Source organism: Puma concolor, chromosome B1, assembly GCF_028749965.1.
Source record: "Puma concolor isolate L17-30 chromosome B1, mPumCon1.1.hap2, whole genome shotgun sequence".
NCBI classification, from domain to species: domain Eukaryota; kingdom Metazoa; phylum Chordata; class Mammalia; order Carnivora; family Felidae; genus Puma; species Puma concolor.
The window spans coordinates 28,381,605-28,394,943 of NC_141670.1; the positions used below are offsets into that span (position 1 = coordinate 28,381,605).

The window sequence follows — 13,339 nt, forward strand, 5'->3', positions numbered from 1 at the left end:
TTCACCAAACGATCATCGAGGCTGTTTTAATAGGACTTTGACTTCTGAGCGTAAATTTTATGTGATGCGTCCGTAACAACATTAAAACTTGCGGCTGCGGAGCGTTCCTTTGGTAGAAACAAAATTCGGTAACTGTGGGTTTCAGAATTTTGTAGTTAGGTATTTGTGGTATCCGATTAACGTACCTGCAGGAACAAAGCCATTTATCTGGAGTCCAGGAAACAATATTTTTTTCGCCTACTTTTGAAGATCCCACATAGCTGAGTTCTTAAACGTTCTAAAAAGAACTTGTGTGTGTGTGTGTGTAGATGCAAGAAAGTATGCATGTAGACATGAACCGTAAAGCATTCTTACAAGTGTTGTGTCCCAGTATATGAAGTCTACAGAATGGTAAACTGATTAGGAGGTTGAGATTATTATGGAGATAATGTGTTGCGTGCCAACTAAGATTCTGATAGTGAAACCGAATGTTGGGGAGGATTTAATTTAGGAGGGTAAGCCTTCATTGTCCACTTGTGAAAAGGGAACGTTTAAAATGAAGACCATGCAAATCAATGCAAAACACAAGATTTTACTCTTAGCACAGTTGTATGGGGGCAACCCACCTGAATTGCAGTAAGCTGAAAATTGCCTTCACACCTGAGGATAATTGCATTTTATTTTAACCTATTATTTTGGCAAGTGTTATTTACATGCTAGTTCTTTACAACTACTGACCTTCCTCCTTCCTTTTCAAAGAGATGGAGACTTGAATTGAGTTCCAGTTTTTTCTTGAATCTTTCGGGCTCCTTTGCCATTTATTTTCCCTACCACTGAAATAAAATTTAAAAAATGACCAGTGTGCTTCTAAGGAGTTGCTGTATCTAATTCACCTAACACACCAATTACTTCAGAAACCTTTCTCTATTTCACTTAGATGGGCAATCTGTTTATTTCTAAGGGTACGGATGTATTGTGTGGAACCATCTTTCTCTGTTCACCCCATTGAGAACACTTGCCAAATGGAAAGGTTAACCAGGCAAACCAAAGGCTTTTTGGCTTCTGGTGGGTAGCAAAAAAAGAGGTTTATATGTTCCAAAACCATAACGTACTTGATAAAATTGAGAGAAATGTCAAATTTCTTTTACTTAACCCATCTCGGCCTCACTGCCACCAGGACTGAGGTGTCGGCCCTGTTGCTGGGGCGCCTTAATGTGTGAGGTGTGCAAGCACAGAACCACAGGTGAACTTAGTGCAGTTACTGCCTCTTACCTGTTCTGTTGCCCTGACAATGTCCCTTTTCAGGTGGGAATGGCATGTGGCTTGATGACGTGTAAGTTTTGGCAGGACAGTTGTTTTAAAACTACGTGGACAGTTAGGAAGATTTCAGAACCCAACTCGTAGAAGAGGTGGAGTGTAAAGACAGATACGCCATGAAGAGAGAAGGTTTATAATGTTAAAAATTCAGGAAAAGAAAGTAAATAGGCCTTGAATGATCCAGGTAATTTTGCCCTAATTCCCTGTTTTGAGTTTGTTTTGTTTTTGATAAACTCTAACCTCTTTTTTTTTTCTTTCTTTCTAACCCTGAAAACCACAAGTAAAATAAATATGGTATTTGGTGAGTCCCATTAATGTGCTCAGCATTATACAAAACCACCGCACTGGACCCTTTCCCTGCCCACCCAGCGATCAGCAATTTGTTCTCCAACACATTTAAAAGCCTTGGCTGAAGACTCTCATAAACAGAACACACACATATAAAATGTATATACACATAATGACAAGAGAGGGGAAAAATGTGTTTTGTTGTTTCTGGTGGCCATTGAGATGGCTTGGAAAAGCCAAGTCCAATCATCATTAAGAGAAAATAGTTTATTTCCTAGAACATAAGGGTAATTTAGGCTTTCTCTACCACTTTAGAGAATCCAAGGGTTTTTTTTTCTATTTTTTTAAATGCGTTCCTCTTCTCTTCCAGTACACGTTAGCCCTGTTTGAGAGCTTTTAAAGCTTACTCTAAAAGAAGTGACGCCGAAACACTTATTTGGTTCCGACTGTGTAGACTGAACGGTCCAGGATTTAGGAGAATTTTTGCAGCTTTTTGGGGTTGGAAGTTTGAGAACTTGGACAGGACATAGACTTCTGCTTTGGATAGTATTTAAAGCTTTGAGGAAAAATTCTTTTTCAGCTTTGGCTAGCTGTGACAGAGATAATACATCTGGCTTTCTGGATTATAGTGTGCTATACATGTGTATTTCTCTGCAAGATGTCCCATTAAAGAAAAGCCAGTTGTCAAAATCTTACTGGGATCTGAGATTTGTAAGGCTTATGGATAGGACGTTAGGTAATTTCTTATATCATTTTTCAGTTAGTAAAATAATTCCTAGAATTTGCATGTAATTTTGGACTAGGTAATATTGTCTTTCAACACCTTTGGCAGTTTATACTGGACTAGACTTTATTAAAGTTAATGTATATATAATAGACTCAATTATTTGTCTTGAGTTTTTATATATCAAGACTTTATCTGGTAGTAAATAGAAATTTTTGATCACTTAACTTTCAAAATAGGTTTTGTTTTTGTTTTTGAAATCAGATAAATCTGTAATTTGGTTTTATTTTTACTTTTATCCAGGTCATGTAGTATTTTTCAGACTGATCACAAATCCTTTCTAAAAGGTGTTTTATTATGTTGAGGCCCTAGTGTCAAAGAGCAATTTTTCCTTAAATTGATCTGAACTTGTACTTAAAACTAGAAAAGCAAAAAACTTGGCATTGTTGGATAAATGACTGAAAAGATGTTTGGCAGATGTTGGGCAGGAATCCTGTAAAGTTGGTTCTTTACAAGCGAATACAAATCTTTACCTCTTTCCTTTTAAAGTGCTTAGTGGAGCGCCTGACTGGCTCAGTCAGAAGAGCTTGGAACCCTTGATCACGGGGTCGTGAGTTCAAGCCCCACGTTGAGTATAGAAATTACTTAAAAAAATACCTTAAAAAGAAAGTGCTTAGTAATCTTGCCCAAATATTGGGGTCATGAAGGAAAACTTGTTCCTCTAATTGGCACACAGAAAGGGTATCATATCAGTGTGTGGCAACCTCAGGTTTTCAGTCGGGTGTTAAGATTAGTCTACGTTATGACTTGGACAAAGTGCAGAATGGTGTTATACAGTTTATCCACATTTGGAGTCTGTTACTTCAAATCAGATCTAATGCAGCCCTGGAATAGGGTTTGGTGATAGTGTTTTAAATGAAAACGTGATTTCCTAGTAAAGTGTCCGTGAACATCGCAAATATGGCATGCACTTCTGAATTACTATTTTTCCAGAAGTGGTCTTAAAATTTCCCTCCTACACCCTCGTGCTCTTGTGCAGTCTTTGTTTCCATGGCATTTGTTTGTTGGATGGATCATTTGATAGGGTAGAGATTTGATAGGGTAGAGATTTGATAGGGTAGAGATTTGATAGGGTAGAGAGATGATTTTCATAGGCTCAGGGTAATTTGTGCTTCGAGGACAGTGTTCAGTGTTGGTGATGGTGCAGTAAGTGGGCACGTGCGGATTTGCAGCAGTGATACAAACCCATGCAGCTTTCTGGAAGACTTTGGTGTTCCATGTCAAAATATGTTCATCAATTTGTTACTTACGGTAGGGAACATTCTTAAAGATTCTTCTATGTCTTATCCAAGGAGATTGCTAAGTAAGTCATGGTATAATTTCTGAAAGAGAATATTAGGTAGCCATGAAAAGCAATGTTTTTATTTTTTTTTTAATTTTTTTTTTTAATTTTTTTTCCACGTTTATTTTTATTTTTGGGATAGAGAGAGACAGAGCATGAACGGGGGAGGGGCAGAGAGAGAGGGAGACACAGAATCAGAAACAGGCTCCAGGCTCTGAGCCATCAGCCCAGAGCCCGACGCGGGGCTCGAACTCACGGACCGCGAGATCGTGACCTGGCTGAAGTCGGACGCTTAACCGACTGCGCCACCCAGGCGCCCCGAAAAGCAATGTTTTTAAAGAATATATATGTATATGCAGATTTATTTATTTATTTATTTATTTATTTGGTGGCTCAAAGCAACAAGTGCATTCTTACAGTTCTAGTGGCCAGAAATGTGGAATTAGTTTGTCCGCATTGCCACACTCCCTCTGAAGGCAGTATGGGAGAAACTGTCTTTTTCTTCCAGCTTCTGACTACATTTTAATTTTTTTTTTTTTGTTTTAAGTAGGCTTCATGCCCAACGCGGAGCCCAATGCTAGGCTTGAACTCGAAACCCTGAGATCCCGATGCTTAACCAACTGAGCTACCCAGGGCACCCTATGTGATGCCAATTCTTAAATAAACCCCCCCCCCAAAACCCTGAATAGGTAAAAAACAGAATACAATAAAAATTATCTGGTGGATCGCAGATAATTTTTATTTACTTGCCAGTGCTTTTCTGTGCTTTCTAGACTTTCTAAAATGAACATGTGAATGAAATTGCAACAAAACAACAAAAAACAAATGTCTTTTTCGTTGACTATTTTGTTAAATTTTTTTGCCATATCTGTAGGTGTCACAAAACCGTTTTGTTTTGCTCACAAGTCTTGCTGCAGGAACCCAGACTCTTCTTTTCCTTGTAGCCTTTCTTTGTAGTATTTATCTCCCTCATTCCTTTTATCCTGGCTCATTTTAGTGATGTTTAGCTGCTCTCCTTGTTCTAACATGCTGTCTTAATCTGTCCTTCTGTACTGCTCGGTCCTCTGATGGGTCCTTCGGCACTGATCTGTTCTCTATATAGCAGAGTCCAAACTTGACATTCAGGATTGCCCTAATGTACCCCTGTGCTCCATAAACTATTTGCTTCAGCCATCTTTTCCCTCTTGATCTAGCCTGAGCTGCTTTCAAGGCAGGAGCCAAGTTTCAGCCTACATTGTGCAGGCTACCATCACCTGAATGTTCCATTCCAAAGAAATGGTTTTCTCAGAATTCCAGTAGGAGTTACTTTGTTCTCTTCATTTAACTCCTGGATCGTTACCTGTTTTCATGTAATTTTTTAAAAAAGATCGATGCCATCTTATCACAGTATTCCCAGCACTCAGCACCTACCAAAAGATCGTACCCCAGTACCAGTAAATACCACACACAATACTTACACGTATATGCATATATGATTCTTTATAAACACATAGTTTACAAACGTGAAATATCCTCATTGGTAGGGTTGGTGATGATAACTGTGTATAGGTGAGCTGTTAATAAGCAGCCACACGTTTAGTACTGAGGTCCGTTGCCTACTGGGGATTTAGGGAAGTTGTGGATGGAGCAGCTGGCAAATTACCTATCTCCACCTGCCGTCCACAGTCTCCACTGGAGTGCACAGGTGAGCGTGCCTGGTACATGTGACAGCCTCCGCGGGCCTGCTCATTCTGGGGTGCGTTTGGGTTTTCACCATTAGCATTTGGTTTGTGCGGTGAAACTCAAGTTGACCTTTTGGACACAGACTTCTGGAAGCTTTGGTTAGGTGCAAGAGCACGGAGCTCCCTGTGTTCCCAAACAAGCCTGCTCTGTGTGACAGCCACTTTGGAATGTTTGTGTTCAGTTTCATTTGGCACCTTAGTGTCTGCCTGGGGGAAGGGGAAAGGGAATGCAAATGTTCCTCTTGAACAGTGGTTGCTTTGGTCAAAGAAAAAACTTAAGAAGGAATGAGGGGAATGAACCTTACTAATAGCTAGAGCAAAAGTGGCTGCATGGCTCAGTGGGCTTGAGGCCAGCTAGGAGCAGGTATTTAAATTGATGCTGTTGAGAGGAGGATGTCATCCCTTGATGGGGATGAGTTGATCAGATATGTGGGGATAACTTGGGTAACGACTCCTTGCACTTACATCCCTGTCTTCAGAGCGTACTGGGAGAATATTTGAAACCCCGTCAGTGCATTGGGATAGGGCAAGACTGCATCCTGGCGGAGGGTTGCAGGTTTGAGCTAATCACAGTGAAGTTGCCTGGTCTGTCCTTTTTTTTTTTTTTTTTTTGCTGATACAAAAATACTGGAATATTTGATTTTTTTGAAATTCTCAAATCTTTTTAATGTATTCACGCAGGAAATCATAATTGCTGACTTCTGCATTATTTACCAGGTACTGGCCACTTTATACACACACTACATTATTTTACCCTCCTGGTGAGCTGGGGGAGGTGGTATAATGGTGGTGAAGGTCTTTTTATGGGGAGGGGACTCTAAGTGCAGGTTCTGAGGGGCCAGGGGCTAGGAGAGCTGGTTTCTGCTGCTCGGCTGCTCCAGGGTGTGGTGGAAATGGTGACCCTGTGTAAACAGGTAGAACGAAGCATGGGGTTCACATGGAGTGAGAGTTGGGAACACAGTGAACACTGCAAGGAAAAGAGGGTGGAGGGGTTGTGTCAGAGAGGTGACATTTGAGCTCAGATTCTCAAGAATTTGCCACATGAGGAAGGGGTTGAGACTGGGGGGGGGGGGAGATTGGCCTGTATGAAGACACAGAGGCTTAAAAGAACTTTTGGGGGGAGCAAACAAGGCATGTCAGGGAGAGGAATGGAAGTTAAGGATGAAGCTGGAGGCAGGGGAGGCTTTGGTGGGAGAGAAGGTGGAGGAGCTGGCCTTCCAGGCCAGGACATCGAATCCACTCAGTGATTGGAGTTGCCCTGCGGCGTAGCAGGGACCTGGCATTCTGGGACTTCACAGTGGCAAAGCAGCTGCAACAGGTTTGGGAAGAGGCTGGTACTTTAAGAGTCCTAGTCTCGAGTTGGTGGCTGACAGTGGTGATTCAGCCTGAGGTGTTCAGAGGCCTCAGTTAACTGTCAGCAGAGGGAAGACTGGGAGTTTCATTCGGGAAGCCTCTTGAGTTTCTCTTTTGGACCACCTTGGACCCCCAGCTAAATGGTGGTTGTATTTGTTGAAACAGCAGATTGAGGGGTTGACAGGTGGGGAGAAGGAAGAAAAGGCCATGAGGAGGTGAACATGGGTTTGAGATGCAGAGGAGAGGTCTGTTCTCGACAATTTTCAGAACAGTTCGAGTACATGGCCGGTAATTGAAAAGGTGGGTGACGAGAATGAGCGCCTGGAAAATTGGAGAGGTGGGGGACTCTGGTTCCTGGGGAACCTCGTAAGGGTGGGCAACAACAGAGAAAGTTGACTTAACACTCAAAGGTATATAAAAACAAAACAAAAAATTTGGAGGGAGGGGAGCTGGAAATTTGCAGGAAAAATTGAAGCAAAATATTTTAAAGCACTTTTAGGGACATAAAAGTGCATTCTGTATCTGCCTAGGTTATAACATAATAGTGTTCAGCGTGCTTATCCATTCGAAAACCTGAGTGTGGGAAGGGAGCTTAGAAAAACCTAGGCATATATAGTATTTCCCATACACTTTTTTTTTTTTTAATTTTTTTTTTTTTTTCAACGTTTATTCATTTTTGGGACAGAGAGAGACAGAGCATGAACGGGCGAGGGGCAGAGAGAGAGGGAGACACAGAATCGGAAACAGGCTCCAGGCTCTGAGCCATCAGCCCAGAGCCCGACGCGGGGCTCGAACTCACGGACCGCGAGATCGTGACCTGGCTGAAGTCGGACGCTTAACCGACTGTGCCACCCAGGCGCCCCCCCCATACACTTTTTTGTTGTTGTTTTGGCTTTCATCAATTGTCTCTGGAAATCGATTTCCTCTACAGTTTGCATTAATTCCGGGACTTTGACTCCTCCAACTTTTCTTTTTCCAACCCTGTGCCTCGACTAGTGGGGAAAATCAAGCTACCCTAAGATTTGTAGATGGGTTTGGGACTGATAAAGATGCTTGTGTTTTTGTAAGAAAAAATTTCCTCTTTTTCTTTTTTTTTTTTTTTTTTGGCGGAGGGGGGAATTTATTTGGGTAGGGAGTAAGATGAGCCTTTTGGCAGATCCTTGAACTCCCCTCTTCTCTGGGTCATATTTTCTACTGATTCATTTAGTGCTTTCCTAAAAGTCTGCTGCCCTTGCTGCTCACTTGGAGAAAGTGTCCACCCTTGAAGAAAGAAAGGTGGTCTAGGAATTTTAAGAAAAACAACCACCTGCGTTTGTATTTCCCATAGGTTTTAACCCTGCTGCACCCATTATGATGCACGTTAATGTAGAATGCTGGAGGAAACAAGGAAATAGCCGTAATAAATGCCAGTCACACCAGGAAGATAGTTCCAAATTCCACGGTGTAATACAGTATTGTTACACAAATTTAAAATGCAGAAGGAATGCTGAAGCAGCCTACCTCAGTCCTGTGGGCCCCTGCGATTTTGCAAAGGTATGAGAAATCTGGGAGTCTGAAAATTGAGGTACATCTCACCCATCCATGCAAGTAAGAGACCAGTTTGTACCCTCAACTCCTTTGTTTCTCCTGAGTCGATTTTTAAATGATGTTCCCCTGCTCTTCCTGACTCCTTAGGTCTGCAGGTAGGTGGCCAACATTATCCTAAGAGAAAGCCTAGAGATTTAAAAAAAAAAAAAAAAAAAAAAAAAGGCTTTGCTTGAATCCACAGGATTCTGTTTTGTGAGAATTTCTCTCCTGCCCACCTATAGGATGGGCAGTGGAGGCCTCCTGGGAGAAGGCACAACACAGAAAGTGCTACCTTATTACAGAAGTACCAGAATTTCCATTGTGCGCAGAGGGGAAGTGCTACAAAAGTGTAATTACTTTACCCAGCATGTGTGATTTACAGGACTTAAAAATGTGTGAGTTTCCAAAGAGGCATCTGTTTTTAAATACTGTATCCCTCTAAGCCAACAGGATGTGTTTGGGGGCTGGATAAGGGGTCTCTGTCTCTCTCACACTTTGACGCGCACGCGTGCACACTTCCGTCCTGTGCCTGCTCAGGGATGCTGGGTGACTGGAGACTGTAAACGTTGGTGATTACTTCTCCTCAGGGCCTTGCTTATCAACAGAAGGGAATACCTGAAGTACTGGAGTCCGGTAGGCCGCTTACCAGGCCAAGTCACTGGTCTGATTCCGCCTTTCCCCCCTCCACTCTAAGCCCCATTCTTTCTCTTCCAGAGCCTCCTAGCCCTTTCCCAGTGATGAGCAAAGGAACTGTTAGAGCTAACGAACATGGAGATCATTTTTGTTGCAAAAATTTCCTTTTCCGTCTTAATAGGTGTAAGAAAATTGGCCAGTTGATCAGGTGCATATCCAAAGATAATCAAACTTGTAAAAGCCTGAATGGATTTTTTGCACATTAAGCATTTATGGAGTCGTGTCTACTGTTTTTAAATGCTGTACTTGAACAAACCAAATGAGGTGTTATCATCCCATGGTTTAGGAATAAGAAACTGAGGCTCTTGAGAGATTAAGTAATTTGTCTGAAGTTTTACTGCCAGTGGGTAAGAGCTTAAAATTTTTCCAGTGGTGCACGAGGTTCATGTGATCTGGGCCCTGCTGGTTTCTGACCTCATCTACCAGGAATCACAGACTCATTCATTATGCTTCAGCTGCTTGGGCCTTATTTAGGTATCTCCTACTTGCCAAACTTGTTCCTGCCTCAGGGCCTTTGTGCGTGCTATCCTGTCTGCCTGAAAAACCCCTGCATTCAGATATTTATGAGGCAGCAGCATCCTTGTCATTCATGGAGATCTCAGTTCAGATGTTACCCAGAGAAGTCTTTTGATCTCTAAGTTTAAAGTACCCACATTCCCAATCACTATCCTATCCCTCTTTTATTTTCCAGCTAATTTTTATTCACTGTTACTACCTTATGTACTTGTCTTCTACCCCTGGAATGTTACTCCTAGGCAGCAGGGAGCTCTGTCTTGTTAAGGCTGTAACTCTCAATGTCTATGACAATGCCTGGAACTGCCCAATAAATTTGTTAAATGACTGGAATACGAATGAATCAGTCAAACTTGAGGCCTGTGCAATGTATCACGTAGTCCTAAATGTTTTCCAGCAGTTTTGAATTACATTTTAATTATTACTACCTTCAGGATCATTTCTGGATGCCTATCCTCACTTAATTATATCAGAAAGTCAGCACCTGCTTTTAAGCCAGAAATTTATAAAGTTTTTATTTTAATTCCAGCTAGTTAACAGTCTTATATTAGTTTCTAAGCCACAAATTTTAGATGGTAAGTGATTAGGTCCTTGGTGGGGGGTACTACGTAGCAGTTTTGCACACATAAAGGAATCCTTGCCTTTGTCCAGTTAGAATGGAAACCTAGCACCTAATTCCATAGACCCAGGAGTGAGATGTGGGCCTCACATGGGGTGATAAGTAAAAGTAGGGCAGGATGAATTGGATTCCCGTTCCGCAGTTGTCTGTGGGGTTGTTAAGGGTTACTGTTAATAACCCAGGTGGAATTGATCTGGAGATAGACTTAGCACTCGGTCCTTTGATTTAGTCTAGCCCCAAGCTCAATATGCTTTCCTCCTTTTGCCTACAAAGGGCATAGCTCAGGATAACACAGGCTTTAGCTGGACGAATCCAGCCTTTAAGCACCTGTATGGGTTGCCATGAGGGACAGCCTAATCTGGGCTTTGTGAACCTGTATGGAGGAGGCAACCTGGAAACACAATTTCTACCTACTTGGCAGCCTTACGGACTCAAAACTGTTTTTTACTCACCGTAAAGCAGAACAGATGACATTTCAGGAAGAAAAAAATGTAAGCCGTCATTACTTTGGTCATCAGACCGCCTGTTAATTGAGCATACTAATGCACTGATGAAAATGCAGGCCGTTGGATTTATCCCCATTTATGGCATTTGTGTCCTAATGCTTGACCTTGAAAAACTTTCTTAAATTTAACCATCATCTATGGTCTATTGGTCTTAGAGACAATGGTATATAAATACTCTTATTAGTTCTTGACCAAATTGATACTTTACTTTTTTTTAATTAAAAAATTTTTTTTATTTGCTGAGGGACCTAGGACAAGTCTTTAAGCTGCTTGCGTAGACATTTAAACTCCTTTCCTCAGCTAAATTTTGGGGATAGGACAGATAACGCCTGCCGTGCCTGAGAAGAATCGTAACTCCACTCCAGTGTTTCTGCTTCGTTCCCCTTCCGTTTCTGAATCCTGGTATAGAATGCTGTTGTTGGGGGCTTGCTAGCCCAGTTCCATCGGGGTTGGGGAGGGGGGGGAGGTGGTTTTAAGCCTGAAATTTTGTTTTGCTCTGTTGTTGTTTTTTACTAAGAAAGTCAGTGCTTCCCCTTGAGAAATGGGTGGGAGTTTCTGGGTGTGAGCTAACGGCAGGAAATGACCCTCTCTAAACAAAAGGACTTTTTAAGGCCCATCCTGAGTCTTTGTGTTTTGAGGAGGGGTTATGCAGAAAACCTGAGCTAGGAAATGAATCTCTGCTTTAGCCATCCTCATGGGGGAGGGGCGGAAGGAGAAGATCCCTTGCCTGCTTGCCCTCCCAAGTGTCCCAGGTGCCAGGCAGTACCTGCTCTGAGTGCCAGAGCGGTTTAAGAGTAGGGCCTGGTGTGGCTCTTTGGGATAGTGTGGCTTCATACCTCCAAGAGGCAAGAAGGGATCAGGTTAGGCAGAATTACACGCAGTGTGACATTCACCTTTAATCTGGACTCTTGAAAAACCACCACCAGCAAAATGCAGAAAGAGAATGAGGAAAGGGGGAGAAACAATTTTTGTATGATCTATGTCTCCGTAAGTAAAAGCAGGTTTATTAATAAAGATTTGAATTACTGTGTTAACTGTTCGCATTTTTCTAAGTCTGAAGGGATGACCCAGTAATAGCTAGTGACTTCTGCCTCTTGACTAATAGGGGATTTGTAATCATTGCTGCATTAGATGGCGGGGCCCATGTGAAGAAATGTGGGGCCTTGCCCCTGTTTTGGAATGCTCCCTCACCTAGCTTTAAAGTGACCGCTCATTAGATCACGATTTGTACAGCAGGATCCTGGATTTTTATTGCTAACGAAGTAGTTATGTCTTATCAAAATTATTTTGCTTTTACAAATTCTTGCTGACTTGTTGCAGTGAACTTCTTTTCCAGGCGTACCATTGTTTTTTTTCCAGGAATATAAATCTTCCCACTAATAATTAGAAACACACACTTTGTTGAAAATGGTTTTGTGGTTTAGTTTTCAGAACACTTGAAAACGACAGACACATCTTTTCAAAGAACATTGTTTGTACATCACTATTTTGGGGCTTTATATTTTTAACTATATTTTTAGAAAGGCCTGCTGATGTATTTGGTGGGTACTGGTGTGCTAAGGGTAGAGAGATGGTTCACAGCACCCGATAACTTAGTGGAACAGCAGAGAGAAGGTTCAAGCTGCTCCTCTGATCCCTGTGTGAAAGGGCTTTGTTCATGTAGTAAATGTGTTGGAACACTGTATCTTAATTATGAATTAAGGGGTGTAGTATCGTTTAAAACAGACCTGATTGTTGTAAATTCCAGGGTTTACAGGGAAGAATTATTCTCATGGAGAATTCCAGGCTGAGGTGTTGGTAGGTTTTCTCATTTTCTTAATACGTAAACTTTTGAGAAAGGTTACTGTTGTAGTGTTACTCATTTACAGATGTGGAGATCTGCACTGACTTAGATTCTTTTGGAGGCTTAAGTACAATATACATTTGGCATATGTTTTTCATTTTTAAAGTATCTGCTATTTTCCAGTTATCTATGGTACCATCACTTGTATTTCTACAAAGAAAAGATAAAACTACCAGTGATCATCTACCCCTCTCCCTTTAAGCTGCTTATAACTATGCAACACAGGGCACTGGAATTCTTTGCCTTGAGAACTGTTTCTGCATCAACCTTCCAAGCATGGTGACTGATACTAAACATTCCCAAGCTGGCATACTTTACATAGGTTAGTTCTTAGTTTAGATGGATTCCTCAGGAGTGGAGTGTATCTGATTTTACTGGGTGAAGGAACAGCTTTTTCTGTAACTCTTCTCATTCCTGCAACTACTTGGTAAACCTTGAAGCAAAGTGAAAATGGCCTGATCCAGGGATGTTTGTGCATTCTCTCCGTGTTCTTGGATGATCAAAGGGAAGTGTCTTGCCCTCTGCAAGACCAGCATCTGTTGCCATTTGGTCATAGTGCACCCAGCCTGCTGACTCTGTATCTTAAAAACAAAAACAAAAGTCAGTGGGGAGGGAGCAGCCTCAGAAATGCTTATGGGCTTTGGAATATTGTGAGTTTCCGATTTGGGCAAATAGGCAAATACATATTTGGGAAGTTTTAACTAGCAACTGTCCCTTTCCTCTCCATTCCAAAAGCTCTACAGGCCTTTAATCAACATGAAAATTGCTTTTTTATATCTTTTGTGGTATATCATGGGTCATGGTTATGCAGAGAAATCTATTGGTGTGAGCTTATCCCGAAGTCAACAATAAAAGTGTTGTTTTCCTTATTCCTT

At 41.7% G+C, this 13,339-nt stretch overlaps 1 protein-coding gene across 9 annotated transcripts in view; it reads left to right on the forward strand.

Annotated features, from left to right (window-relative positions):
* The window catches only part of RBPMS (RNA binding protein, mRNA processing factor), a 178,382-nt gene that overhangs the window by 1,893 nt on the left and 163,150 nt on the right, over positions 1-13,339 (forward strand). The window contains exon 1 of one of the 9 annotated variants that reach the window (XM_086703361.1): positions 11,118-11,608. The exons of the other annotated variants lie outside the window; for them this stretch is intronic. Coding sequence (XP_086559487.1) covers positions 11,552-11,608 — 57 coding nt within the window. The 5' untranslated portion in view covers positions 11,118-11,551. Of the gene's footprint in view, positions 1-11,117; positions 11,609-13,339 lie in introns of those variants that run through there. 9 annotated transcript variants of the gene reach the window in all.